Raw genomic sequence first — 16,045 nt, forward strand, 5'->3', positions numbered from 1 at the left:
TTACTATGTATTTAATGTATATAGTGACATTTTTGAGCAAGCATTACTATCTCAAAGTGAAGGAATAAGAATTAATGTAAAGACTGAAATAGTTTTGTACACACTTATGACAACAGGTAAAAGGGGGAGAAGTGTACTTTTGAAGTGTGTAAAATAAATAATTCTTAGCTGAGCGCTTTCGGCTTATAAGGCCATCTTCGGAGCTATGGTCAAAAAGGTCAAAATACCACTATGAAGAGAGATGGGTTCCATGATATAAAATACTTCTGTTTCTTATGTAGTTTTTTATTGGTTGAAAAAAACCTTGTCTGTCTGTTTAAAAAATTGCTCAATTTGCTGTTGGATATTTTTGTATCCAGAAAAGTTAAACATCAAGAACGAGCACAAAGGACTTTCACACGAAAAATTACATTACATATAAAACGAATATTTGATCATGGTAAGGTCAAAAAACCCTACCATTTGAATAGTACGGTGTCAGATAGCAGAATCTGCTATTATTATCTATTATATCTATTATTTATTTTACACACTTCAAAAGTACACTTCTCCCACTTTTACCTTTAATAATAATTAAGGGAAAATCTATTTACAACATAAGATATGTAGATGGCACCGTGATTATGGCAAGCTCTGCTGAACAACTCCAATTAATTACTACTAAAAAAAACTAAAAGTTACTGTGAAAAACATGCACTAAAACTGAGTATCAAAAATACCAAATAGATAATAACTAAGAACACAAATAATATACAAAGACACATACATTTGGGAAATGTACCGAGAGAAAGGGTTGATAAATACAAATACCTAGAAACCTGGTTTCAAACAATAATGATTGAAAAACAGAAATAAGGGCCTAGATAGAAATATCAAGAAGTGCATTTGTAAAAATGAAAACAATTATCTGCAACAAATACCTTAGATTAGAACTGAGAGTAAGACCTCTAAGATGCTTCATTTTCCTTGGACTGCAATATGGACCTGAAAGCTGGACATTGAAGTCAGAACACACAAATACGGGTCTAGGACGTTCCATCGCCGGCCGATTCGCCGGCCCATTCATCGCCGGCCGATTCATCGCCAGTCAGTTAATCGCTATCTGTAGTCCAGAGTAATAAGGTTTTTTCCATGACACTTGAACAGCCAGGGTACTGAAGCGTTTTTTCGACAGGTAATACCTATAAAAGCAAATTGTAACTATTTCCTGCGTAGGATCCGGCGGTCATTTTTATTTATAAACAATTAAGTGTCAAAAAATGGCATTTTTCATTTTTTTTTTCAAATCAATGGAAAACAGGGAAACTTATGGTTTTTTTAGTACAAATATCTTCGAGATTATGGAAAAAGGTTTAAAATGACGTATTACAAAGTTTGATATACTCATTTATTGTTAATATAATTGCGAAAAAAGGTCGGAATTGCAAAAAAAATTATTTTCGCAATAACTGTTGTAAAAATTAGTGTACAGCTTTCAAATTTTTGTCAAATAAGGGTTCTTTGGTGCTTAATGTGATAAAAATTTCAAAGCGATTCATTCAATTGTTTAAATTTTATTCAAATTGTTTATCCCAGAGAGCATTTTTTGCAATAACATAAGTCAGAATAAAATGACGTTAGAACCATTCCACAAGTGTCAGATGAAAGAGCAGGAGCTATGTTTTCAACTTGGTTTTAAAAAAGTGAATAAAAAATGCATTTATTAGTAATAAATAATTATGCAAAAGTATCGTAAATCTTTCCTTATAAACTTTTTATTTTGTTATATAAGAAATTATACATCTTTATTACAATTTTTTATCAATAATGATATAGATACCATTACTTGGTAGTTGTGCACTTAAAACAGGGTAAAAAAGTTAATTTTTTTGGAAAAAGTTATTCAAAAAGTTTATAAAGAAAAATTTACGATACATTTGCATAATTATTTATATGCATTATTTATTCACTTTTTTAAACCTTGTTGAAAATGTAGCTCATGCTCTTTCATTTGACGCCTGTGAAATGGTTCTAAGGTCATTTCTTTTACTTATGTTATTGCAAAAAAATGCTCTCTAAGAAAAACAATTTGAATAAAATTTAAACAATTGAATTAATCGCTTTGAAATTTTTATCACATATTAAGCACCAAATAACCCTCATTTGACAAAAATTTCAAGGCTCTACACTAATTTCTACAACAGTTACTGAGAAAATATTTTTTTGCAATTCCGACATTTTTCGCAATTATATTAACAATAAATGAGTATATCAAACTTTGTAATACGTCATTTTAAAGCTTTTTCTATAATCTCGAAGATATTTGTACTAAAAAAATCATAAGTTTCACTGTTTTCCGTTGATTTGAAAAAAAGGGGAAAATGCCATTTTTTGACAGTTAATTGTTTATTAATCAAAATGGCCACCAGATCTTACGCAGGAAAATAGTTATAATTTTTTCCTATAAGTATTACCTGTCGAAAAAACGCTTCAGTACCCTGGCTGCTGAAGTGTCACGAACAGGGTATATTTTTGTCTTATTACCCTGGCCTACTGATATATTTCCGAATTTTCGACAGTTACATTTATTATTTATTTTTAGTATTAATTAGGAATTCTAGGAAATTACCATTCCCGTTGCCATACTTAATCTTTTAATAGACTTTTAAACTTTTATAATATAAAATATATTATAATGATAATCTTTTAAATTTTACGGTAAACATTTCCAAACAAGAGAAACTGTTTCTTAAATTCGAAAAGAACCCAACATTTCTGTACAAAAATTTAGTGGAAGTAGAACAGTAAATATAATAATATTTTTTATCTTCTTAATTGTCAAAAGTTTTAAACTGAATTTAACGTCGTGTCGTGTCATCTCCCATAATACAAAATCAACTGACTATCTGGCGATGAAACGGACGGCAATGAAACGGACGGCGATGAAATGGACTGGTGATGAACCGGCGGCATCGAAACGGCGGCGATGAACCGCCGCCGGCGATGAAACGTCCCATTCCGCACAAATACACTACAGTCATTTGAAATGTGGTGTTACAGGCAGTAGGAAACTTAGAATAACATGGACACAGAAGAAAATGAATACTGAAGTATTTCGAGAAATGGACAAAGAATACGAAACAATAAACACAATAAGAATAAGAACGTTAAAATATCTGGGACATGTAATGAGAAGGCAGCCATATGAAATTCTAAGACTGCTAATACTGTGAAAGATAAGTGCAGGAAGGAGTATAGGAATAAAGAGAGTGTCGTGGTTGAAGAATTTAAGGGACTGGTTTAATTGCAGTTCTATAGAACTCTTTAGAACAGCGGTAGACAGAGTAAAGGCAGTGATGAAGTGATGATTATATCAAACCTCCTATAGGGAGAAGGCACTTAAAGAAGAATAAAGTTTATAAAATCAATGGAAAAATCCCAATAGTTGGCTGTATACCATAGTTTAAAAAACCTATACAGAAGTAAAAACTTCAAATTGTATTTTGGTATAAAATAGTTTATTTAAAACTTCTAAAAGTCATCCACATGGATTGCAAAACGTTTTCGTTCTGAACAGAACATCTTCAGTGCATTCCGCAAAGTAGTTGTAACTAGCACACCAATGAAGGTGGTAACTTCAAAATATATGGCTTACATTATACCTTATGATAAAATATTATGACTACAAGTCGATGTTACTAGATTAAAATATGTATGTGCCTAAAGAGCAACATGCTTCCCTGCTCGAAAAAACTAGGTACTTGCCATTTGAATTAGCACAGACCAACATGTTGGTCTGTGCTAATTCAAATGGCAAGTACCTAGTTTTTTCGAGCAGGGAAGCATGTTGCTCTTTAGGCACATACATATTTTAATCTAGTAACATCGACTTGTAGTCATAATATTTTATCATAAGGTATAATGTAAGCCATATATTTTGAAGTTACCACCTTCATTGGTGTGCTAGTTACAACTACTTTGCGGAATGCACTGAAGATGTTCTGTTCAGAACGAAAACGTTTTGCAATCCATGTGGATGACTTTTAGAAGTTTTAAATAAACTATTTTATACCAAAATACAATTTGAAGTTTTTACTTCTGTATAGGTTTTTTTAATAAAGTTTATATTATATATTCATGTACCATGTTCCATTAATCTATTTATAGTCCGGGAGGTAAGGTCAAATTTGACCAGAGAATTTTGACATTGCTGTTTTTTATAATATATAGTCAGTTGTTCCAAAGCTTATTAAGAAATGATGTGTCAGCTGTCCCAAAACCGGGCATAAAATAAAAAAAGGCCAGGAAAATTAATAATAAAAATAATTACACTTTTATAAAAATGAACTTTTTATAATACCACGTTTTTATTATTTATAAGACACAATCTAAAAAGGTATTATAAAAACAATTATTTCTCAAATCAAAATGTTAATTTTGAAAACAAAAAGGATTTCCCATGCCTGGAATCGAACTCGAGCCTCCGTAATGAAAGCCTGCGAAAGCCAGGTATCCTATCCACTAAACTAGAGGTTCTCAATCTGTGGTACATGTACCACTGGTGGTACATATCATTTGCGGTGGTACACAAAACACAAAAATAATTAAAATTGTAGTACTTAGTAAAACTTGATGTAAAATATGCATATATACATAACAATATAAAAATATAGGTGGTACCAAAAATAATAAAAATAACTGTAGGTGGTACATGACTCAAAAAGGTTGAGAACCGCTGCCATAATATATGTGACGCAATGAGATAAATATTTGACATATAAATTCTAGGGTTTTTTTCATCTACTTTCATAATTATTATTAGACAAGGCGAAAACGGCGGGTCCGTTGGGAAAAATATTCCCATGAGATTTTTTTGCATAATCACATTCGTGAGACATCCCAATAAGGTTCAAGCAGTCGCCCACGTGGAAAGTGGTTCAATTTTTTTTAACAATTTTTTTAATCAAATTGCAAAAATCATATTTTTGGCTCGGACAAATTTTTGTTAGGTTTTTTGGACCATTCTGGACAAAAAAAGGTCTCTTATAATTTTTCTCCAAGTAGATCTTTTTCGAGTTATACGCAATTTGAAATTTGAAAAACGCGAAAATGACCCTTTTTGAGACTTAATAACTCGGTTAAAAATTATTATTATGAAAGTTATAAAGTGACGAAATCAAATTTTAAAGCCTCCGCTACATGATCCCGAAGAAATCTGTATTATAAATTTATTACTAAGCTGTTATTTTTAATTAATAACAATGGACGGTTAGATCGTATTGACGCGGCTGTAAATGTGAGGGCAAGTAAGATGCACAATTACTGGACTGCCGGAATGGCATCTCTCTCGCACTCAGCATTTACGGCCTCCTAACACGTGCATGGCGCTCATTATTATCACTTAAAAATAATAGCTTAGTAATAAAATAATGACAAAAATTTCCTCAGGATCTTCTAGGGGGCATTAAACTTTGATTTAGTCACTTTCTTACTTTCATAATAATAACTTTTAACCGAGTTATTAAGCCTTGAAAATCGCTATGTTTCGTCTTTTTCAATTTTAAATTGCTTATAACTCGAAAACGATCAACTTTAGAAAAAAATTATAAGAACCCTTTTTATCCAGACTGGTCCAAGAAACCTACAAAAAAAATGTCCGGGCCAAAAATATTGATTTTTGCAATTTGATTAAAAAAAATTTGTTAAAAAAAATTGGAACACTTTTCACGTGGACGACTTCTTGAACCTTATTCTGGGATGTTTCACGAATGTGATTATGCAAAAAAATCTCATGGGAATATTTTTCCCAACGAACGTTTTCGTCTTGTCTATATTCGTTCTTGCCTAAAAGTCCCCGAGTTGTTCCAGCTGACAGACAATTTCGTTATCAAACAAGTACTAGCTAACAAAATAAATTTATAGAATCCGTGCCAAAATCACCGTAAAAATTAAACACTACTTCTCAGAGCTATTTATGGAGATCAAAGAAAACCGACTATAAAGCGGCTTTTTCCTGGATTTAGTTTTAATTTCCATTAAAAAAAATTAAAATAAGTTATATATGGTGACAAAAATGCTTCTTCTTATTTTAATAGTAGTTTTTTTTTTCATTTTACTAATATTTAGGAGGATAATATCAACTTACACTTGTATTTTTTAGCTCGCAGTCCAATCGTGGGACACTTAAACTCTACAATGGAAGGTTTGACAACAGTAAGAGCATATAAAGCACAACCGATCCTTAAGCACGAATTTGACAGACATCAAGATGTATATACTAGTGCTAAATATACTTCTGTTTGTGTGAAGAACGCATTCTTATTTTTCATGGAAACAACTTCCGTACTGTTTAATGTATTTATCATCTGCCGATTTCTATTTTGGGATACAGGTAAGCACTAAAAAAAAATAAGAAATAATTTTTACACTATCGATTATTATTTTAAAGTCTAAGTGATACAAGAATAAAAAACCGCTAAACGCAATAAAAGTGAGTGGCGTATACAATATTAACAACACGTCTCGAGGAACAAGTCTCGAAATTCGAATATCTGGGAGTCTAAATTCTAAATATGTAGTTATGGAGAGGTGTTAACCCGGCACCTGCCACGTGGGGTGCTACAAGCACCCCATAACACATTTTTATCAAATATTTGGTATTTCAAGTTTGGTAACGGAGCTGTGCGTCATAGTGGCATTCTATAATATTATATAGCATAGATGTGTTAGTGTTTGAAGTGGTTATTTAGTGTCATTCTGAACTTATAGCTCTAAAATCGAATTGAGGTGTCATCATCTGGCACTTTAGGTTTAATTTTTTTTTTGTATTTTTGATAAACAGGTCAAATTTACATGTTTTATTAAAATAACTGATTTAAATTATTAATATAGACTCTATAGTCGCTAAATCTTAACTTTTTTGATATTTTACTTGACTTCATTTATTATGGCTTGGTACTTGCTAATTTGCTTATAACACCTTTTTCATTTTATTTTTTAACTTTTATAACATATTAGTGGCTAATAAGTTAATAAAACATGTTTATTTATATTCTTGTGTTACTCAACACATTATTTTGTTTTTTAAACAAGTAGATCACAGAAAATGTTTAAGGGGTGCTGTGAGCACCCCACGTGGCAGTTGGCGCCTTGCAAAGCCACGTGGCAAGTGCCGGGTTAAAGTGAGCGTCCGAAAGCAAGCAAATAAAGCCAATTACGTGTCAGGATGTCTGAGGGATGTCATCTGGAGAAATAAAGATATGAGGCTGAAAGGGAAAGTACGCATATATAAATCATGTGTAAGACTGATCATGACGTACGCGATAGAAACAAGATGTGGCACAGCAGAAACCAAGAGGATACTGAAAACATCAGAAATAAGAACGTTAAGATCAATAACTGGGAAAACACTGGGAGGCAGAATACCGAACGACAGAATAAGAGATCTCTGTAACATAAAAGACATAGTACGGTGGGGAAGACAGAGAAGACGAGAGTGAAATCAGCATGTAACGAGAATGGACAGCGAGATAATAGCCTGTATAGCCAGAGATCCGAAGCCAACAGGCAAGAGACCAATAGGAAGGCCCTTAAAAAGGTGGCGAGATAGCTGGCAGTCAGTGTCACAGCTACGAATACAAGCTCAAAATCGGTTAAGAACAGGCCAAGAGGCCTAATATAAGAAGAAGAAGAAGCATACAATTTTCTATATACAATTTTCTATATACAATTTTCTATGTATTTTCATTTTGATGGAAAATAAAATTCTAGTTTTATTTTAAAAGATTTTTCCATAATATTTGCTCAATTTGAAGTAAAATGCGCTACAAAAAAGTAACTTTGATAGAGCATTTTAAACCTCTTTTGTGGCGCGTTTTACTTGAAACATTGCGCATTTAAGCGAAAATACATTTTCGCGCCAAGTAATATTCATATCAGCTCTTTTGTAGCTAGAATATTTTATGGGTCACCAATTTATATGGCGTTTGGCGGTTTTTTATTCTTATATCAGGAGTTTTTCAAAGTTATTTATAAATTAAATGTGTAAAGTTGAATGTAAGGTTTCTCGATCACACGTTAAGCATTTTAAGTGGTCGCCTTCGTCGCATTATCTCCCAGATGACTTAGTGTCCATCGAATGTACGCTAGATTTTTTTCTATTCGAAATAGTTTAAAAAAAACTATTGGGATGGCCGGTAAATGCTCGGATTGCCCGATCAAATTTAGCGTCGTAACCACTACAATTACATAAAACATTTCGGCGATAATAGCTAATTATAACTTTTGGAGCTCGATAACTTCTAAACGGCTTAACCGATTTTGATCACTTAACACGAGTTTGAAACGTATTGACAACTAGTATATGATGCAGGTCAAGTATGATATATCAAATATGATAACTGAAGTTATTACAGGAATTATTTAGCTTGAAAAACCGGATTTTCCCTTAGGAAATAGATTTGATCATAGTTATGAGGCCTATAACTTAAAAATTCTAATTTTCCCGATATAAAGTATACAACGTTAGAAGCGTCTAGATTCCTCCTACAAACACTCAGCTATTGGCTTAATTCGTAGGTTGAAATTTTGAGTAATTGTCGAAAACCAACATTTTACAAAACTAAACCAAAGTTTAGTTTTTCAGTTTTTCGGCTTTACTGAGCTGTGTGTCTGTCTGATTCCGACCGCTTAGGCACCATTTGAAAGCTTAACTCAACGCTATTGATTTCGTGTATTTTCGGTTTTTTTTTTTCGCTCCTTGAACCTAAGATATATACCCCAAACAAATGTGCCGTTTTGTACCTACCCAGTCCTATAGCTGGCTTAAGAGTGGTCAAAAGTCGCAAACTGCACCGGTTTTAAATCGGCCTTGACCCTCTCTTGAAATACAAGAAAAAAATTCAGATCGGTGTTACTTTTTCACATACATCCTACATACACCACGATTCCATGTTTTTTACCCGTGCGTCATTAACACCTGGCGAGATAAAACGCATACTTTTTATCTTGCATCATTCTCTTCCACGCATGAAACTAATGACAAACCAGCTACCGCATCAGTACATTGAAAAGAGATAGGTACAAAAAAAGACGTTTGGGGATGTATTTAGATTTTGAGAATAAATAATTGTGACCTTTCTGGTTCGTTTACTGTTGTGACTGTCAGTCTGTTGAATTTTGTCGAGTTTTTGCATTTTGAAGTTTTTTATAGTACACAAACAGTTTTTTCACAACTAATTTTTTATTGAAGTTTTAAATTTTATGGTAAGTGTAGTTACAACATTTGTTACATTTATTTTACAACAAACAAAGCTAACCTCATTCACACACTTAATAGGTCTGGATCCCGCGTACGAAAAAAAAGTTGATTAATAGCATGCTGAAAATTTGTTAATAGCTTAAGGGTGTCTAGTCGGATAAACGTTGATATATGGGAACACTGGAACAAGGGCAGTTTTAATTGTGGAACAGGTTAACAATTTGGAAAGGTCCGACCACGAAAACGGCACATTTATTTTGTCCGACAGAATAGACTTAAACTCTACGAACAGAGATTAAACTCTCATGCAAAAATCAGACTGCTATTTATCACCTGTCATCATTCCTGTCATTTGACATATTCTACATGTTCCACTCATTAAAACGCCCATTGGGTGATAAATAGCTGTCTGATTTTTGCATGAGAGTTTAATCTGTGTTCGGAGAGTTTAAGTCTGTTCTGTCGGACAAAATATATGTGCCGTTTTCGTGGTCTGACCGTTGCAAATTTTTAACCTGTTCCACAATTAAAACTTCCTTTGTTCCAGTGTTCCCATATATCAAAGTTTGTCCGACTAGACACCCTTAAGCTATTAACAAATTTTCAGCTTGCTATTAATCAACTTTATTTTCATACGCGGGATCCAGACCTATAAGGGCGTGTGAATGAGGTTCATTCAGTAAAATGACAAAATGAAAACATGTTATTGAATTTTTTTATAAATTGTTTATTTATTTATTGTGCAATGATATTAAACGAAAGCTACTTCAAATGTAGCTGTAATTATGCACCAAAATTTTAAAGCACCTACATTTGACATTCTATCTATTTGATAACGTCAAATTTTATAATATATAACCCGTGATCAAAGCAGTAGCCACTTTTTCTCACTTGCTGTTGCGTTTAGTAAATTTCCGACTTATTTCGTATCCTTTAATTAAATGATGACGCACGGGTCTGGACTCAAGTGTACATACAAACATTTTCCCCTTTTTAAATAGAAATTTTCCTAAACTTTAAGATGAGATTTGGCCCAATTTTCAATCCAGTCAGATTTAGAAAATCAAAAATTTCATGTATATATAGTGTCGCATGTAGAGGGATTGTGCGCCACTAGCGAGAACTGCCGTTTTCTGGGAGATTGGACAGGATTCATTATAAACGGAGATCCGCGTTCGAATTTTACTAGGCTGCAAAATTTAAAATTTCATTGGTTAGTAGTAAGATGCTAAATATATTATATTAAGCCAAAAATGAACAAAAATTATATTGTTGAGAATCGTTGCGAAAAAATCAAACATAAAGTTATTTTATTCTTAAACAAAATTCATATTTTTGAAAACATCTCATAGTCAGCTAGAAATATTTTATATCTGACTATTTCATGTTTGAGGTTTGGGCCATTCATGACGGTTTTTGATAACGTTTTTTGAAAGTTAACAATAAAAATAAATTCCACACTGTTCAAATTTTTGGAAACGTGTATACAGTGATTAGCGCGCTGATAACCGGCAAGATAACGCAAAAGATGGGAAACATAATACGTTGTGATATATAAAATGAGATTAAACTAGTGGAGGTGTAAAATTATCGATAGGAACCTATAAATTTACATTACATTACATAGTTCCCCACCTTTAGACGTCTGTGTCAGTTGTCATGCTCCTCCTACGAATATACGTCTAAAGGTGGGAAACTAAAGTCTAAAGGTGATAAAGCTCAGTAAATAAAGTTATAATCAATTTTCTATGAAAATCGTAACAAGTTCAACTCCCTGTATGAATAAAAATAAGCAACAAATCAAAATTTTTAAGAATGATTGATATTGCTAATCTCCTTTATATCGAATACAGGGTGAGTCAAAACACAAGTACATTATTTTCTCAGTAATTTTAAATGGACATGGTATTTTATGTCACTATCGAAATGTACCATTATCGTACTTTAATTTTTGTATAACATTCCCTATATCTAAATTTGTTAGTTTCCGAGATATTTTCATTTCTCAGAGAAAATTATTAATAGGGTGTCTAAATTTTTCCATATTGTAAGTAAGCCATGGCTGAATTGTCTAAAACTGACGGTTCATTATAATTGTTTGTGTATTGCGTTATTAAATCGTTAAGAATAATTTTACTGTTGATAAAATGGTAGATATGATCTGGAATTGAGGAAGTGCAATAAAAATGCTTTATTATCAGCAAGAATTTATCATGAACGGTTCTCTGAAAGAAGACAACCTACAACGGCAAGCTTTGAAAAATTAAGTGCAAGTGATTGGTTTTTAAGTGCACTACCCACATAACAATGATGTTCGCATCATGTTCAAAGCATATACTACCAACATTCGACAGAGTATATTCTTTTTAGTACATGCGTAGTACAAGCATAGCATGTACCATAAAAAACATTCTAAATTTTATGTTCTTTGCATATATTTTAAAGAATATTCTCGTAGCGAATATACTGAGCACATTCATGTACGTAGTAGGGGAGGGAAGAGTAAAGTGAAATGGTGGGGTAAAGAGCTCGTTTTAAAATTCTTCCGCAGACGGAGCCATCACTGTTTACAATCCAATCAATGTTTAGAAATAGTACTTGCTTATCGACCATTTTGTAACGGTCGTCTGTCGATGTTATTGAAAATATCACTGTTTATACATTTTTGGGCTACTATTTGTAAAATCTGCAGGTGAGTGTAATTGCTAATTCTTCTATATTATTTAACTAAACATATTTTTGAAAGCAATACACAAAAGCAATCATAATTAACTAACTTTTATATAAAATATAGATTGTTAGGTTAGGGCGTTAGGGTTAAAAATTTTTACTTGACAAGTTGGCTTTTAAATCTATTTGGGGCAATGTGAAATGTTCATTTATGGGGCAAAGTGAAATATTGTTTCACTTTGCCCCATATGTAATTATAGTTGATTGCCACCACGAAAAAAGAATATGTGCATTTCCAGGTATAAAATGCGAAATTATAAACGAAAAACGACCCAGCGCCCAACAACAATAGTCTGTGAAGGCAATGACATCTGGAATCAGATCTTTGCGAACGGGCATCCTTTGCCAAAGTCAAGCTGCTATGCAACACGGAATTTCTGTGCTACGTTAAATCGAAGGATTAAATCCGGAAAAATGAGGAAAAAGCGCCAAGTACGAAGCAAGGCCGATTTAAAATCCTACTCTAGACTATTTCACTTAACCCAACCATGCGTGGCAAAGTGAAAAAAGACAAAGTCTGACAAACCCACCCATAACAAAAAATTTACTGACTTAATTTAATTTATATTTTGACATAATGATCTTAAACTCCACTGTAATAAGATATGTTTTTTAAAAAATTTCATTTCGAAAATTGTAAAATTTATGTAATTTCAAAGTTTAGCCACTCCACTTTACCCTACTCTCCCTATCTCAGAATATTCATAAAAGTACATTATTGGAATATACCTTCATCGAATATACTTTAAAAGTATGTGCTTAACACATACTTGTACGTATGTTCTTTTAAAATATCTGAAAAAGAATATGTATGTATATTAAGAATGAGTGCAGTTGACCCACTATATGGTAAAGATCAGCCACATTGTTTGTTAAGTACTAATACCTCAAAAATAGTGAATAAGCATCGTTTAAAAATAGTGAAAGTGGTCCAGCAAAAACATTACACTATCCACTAGCTGGGTAAGTGTTTGCCAAATTCAAAGTGTCCAAATAGACTATTAATTAGAATTAGAATTACACAAAGACTATATAGACTTTTTATCAGCAATTTATTTTCAAATATTTTTATTTTATTATTCTTGGGTGCGACTCAATTGCACTAGACAAGAAATATTAATCATCCATTTATAAAAATGTTTTTGGCTGGAAATGGGAACGGATCCGGTCCAGTCAACAATATATATAATGCACAAATGAATCAACCCTCAAATACAATGATACCAATGCAACCAAATCATCAATATATGCAACAACACATTCTGTATCAGCAGACATGATGCACTATTATCAAAATCAATTCCCACCTCTTCCAAATATGTACACTCATCCATCTAATTTCCAAAATTTATCCTTACCTCAAATGAGCCAAAACTCAGTTCCTCCGCAGCCAGAGATGCACTCAAAAACTTTCGAAGAAGGAATAGATTATTCCCTACCGTCCTCATCAAGTGACGATGAAAACATGGAAAGTGATGCAAATGGTTGTCCGTGGCAACAACTAAAAGAGTCGAGATCAAAAAGAAAACGCAGAAAAATAGCAGAAACTACTGGGCAAGGTGCTTCAGTAAGCACATCTAATAGGTTTCAAACTTTCTCAGAAGAAAACGCAGATACAAACCAAATCCATACCAGTAACAGAAACGATGACAACCCAAATACCCAAACGAAAGATCCCAAGCCGCCCCCTATTTATGTTTACGGAGTAATAGACTACAAAGCAATGACTGACTCTATAGCGCAAGTTACTGAAGATGAAACATATTATACTACCACTCTTCCTGAAAATGTTGTTAAAATAAATGCTAAAACACCTGATTCTTATAGAAAAATAATAAATTACATGAGAGAAGAAAAAATAGTACACCATAGCTATCAACTCAAACAAGAAAGAGCATATAGAGTCGTCCTAAGAGGTTTACACCATTCTATACCCTTAGAGCAAATAAAATCTGAATTATTAAGGCAAGGCCACACAGTCAGAAATATTTTAAACATCCGGCACAGAGTAACAAAAGAGCCCCTACCATTATTTTTCGTCGATTTGGAACCAAAAAACAACAATAATAAAGTTTTTAATGTGGAATTTATATACAATACCAGAATTAGAGTAGAAGCTCCGAAACACAAGAACACCATTGTGCAATGCACTCGATGTCAGGCATACGGACACTCTAAGTCATACTGTTATAAACCTTATAAATGTGTTAAATGTGGAGGATCACACGACACCAAAGGTTGCACAAAGCCGAAAGACACACCTGCAACATCTACTCTTTGCAAGGGCAACCACCCAGCGAACTATAAAGGCTGCACTGTTTATCGAGACTTATTAAAAGCAAAGAACAGGAATAACGACACAACTGGACCTAGAAACACACAAGGATACATAAATCCCAAATGACTCACCACTGCACCAAATGACTCAACGATATGCGCAAAATGGAATGAGTTATGCTCAAGTAACCTCAGGAAACATCAACAGACCAAATAATGGTGAAAATTTAACACACATAATGTCAAGCTTCTTAAATGAATTCAAAAATCTATTTAATCAACTTCTGAGCCAAAATAGCATGATCCTGAACATGCTAACAACAGTCATTAGTAAAATAACGAATTAATGGCTCCATCAATTAGAATAGCCGCCTGGAACGCCAACGGGCTACCAAACCATGTACAGGAAATCACAGCATTTTTAAAAGTTAATAAATTAGATGTTCTTCTCATCTCAGAATCACACTCAACCGAAAGAACAGTAGTAAAAATCCCTTTATACACAACGTACCTTACTTATCATCCTGATGGAACTGCTCACGCAGGAACAGCAATTATTATTAAATCTTCTATTACACACTATTTCCTACAAAAATAACGCCACACCTAAAATACAAGGAACCATACTAAAAATAGAAACATTTACATGTCCACTTGCCATTGCAGCAATTTACTATCCTCCTAGACACTCCATATCAATTGAAGAATACGAGACCTTTTTTCAAGAACTAGGACCCCGATTTATAGCAGCTGGAGCCTGGAACGCCAAACACACCGTATGGGGATCGAGGCTTATAACACCAAAGGGTAGAAATTTATTGGCGTGCTCGCAGAGAAATAATTTAAACTTCCTTTCGACAGGTCAGCCAACGTATTGGCCGACCGATCAAAACAGGATTCCTGACCTGCTAGACTTTGCCGTTATCAAAGGTGTCTCAAATATACATTACAAAATAGAACCCAGTCTGGATTTAAGTTCAGATCACACCGCAATAATTATAACACTAAGTGCAACTGTAATTTGGAAGGAACCTGTGGCAAAACTCTGCAATAAAAGAACCAACTGGGAACAATTTCAAGCTATTATTAACACAAATATAAACTTAAAACATCGAATTAAAGAACCCCATGAAATAGAAAAAGCAGTGCAACATTTAACAGAAGTAATACAAGATGCTGCATGGAAGTCAACTCCAGATGATAAAAAAATTACCACCCATGATCATATCATTCCTTTACAAATTAAAGAAATTTTAAATGAAAAAAGAAGAGCTAGAGCCAAATGGCAGCGGTCAAGGAATCCCCGGGATAAAAACAATTAAATCGGTTAACACATCAACTGCGTACAGCTTTAATCCAGGCCCGTAATGAGACTTTTAAATATTACATCTCCAACCTAACACCTAATGACCATTCATTATGGGAAGCGACCAAAAAATTCAAGAGACCAATAACATCTATTCCACCAATTAGAAAATCGGATCTAAGCTGGGCAAAAACTGATGAAGAAAAATCAAACACATTAGCACAACACCTCGCCCAGGTATTTAGTCTACATACAGAAGTCAATGCTGAAGATGAAGAAGTATACACATTTCTCGACGCTCCTTGTCAATTATCACTACCACTGAAACCATGTACACCAACAGAGATCTGGAAGGCGATAAATAAAATAAACCCTCATAAGGCTCCAGGTTATGACTTAATTAATGGTGATGTACTAAAGCTTTTTCTCTTTAAAGAGAAAAAGCAAGCGTATATCAGATGGCTCAGCAGTAAACAACAAAAAGATAGAGATGA

General features: G+C 33.3%; 1 protein-coding gene across 1 annotated transcript in view; it reads left to right on the top strand.

Annotated features, from left to right (window-relative positions):
• LOC126885119 (probable multidrug resistance-associated protein lethal(2)03659) overlaps window positions 1–16,045 on the top strand; it is a 185,634-nt gene that overhangs the window by 144,677 nt on the left and 24,912 nt on the right. The window contains exon 10 of the mRNA XM_050651551.1: window positions 6,140–6,370. Within this exon, the coding sequence (XP_050507508.1) occupies window positions 6,140–6,370 (231 nt within the window). The remainder of the gene's footprint in view (window positions 1–6,139; window positions 6,371–16,045) is intronic.

The sequence above is a fragment of the Diabrotica virgifera genome, chromosome 5 (genome assembly GCF_917563875.1).
Source record: "Diabrotica virgifera virgifera chromosome 5, PGI_DIABVI_V3a".
Lineage (NCBI taxonomy): Eukaryota > Metazoa > Arthropoda > Insecta > Coleoptera > Chrysomelidae > Diabrotica > Diabrotica virgifera.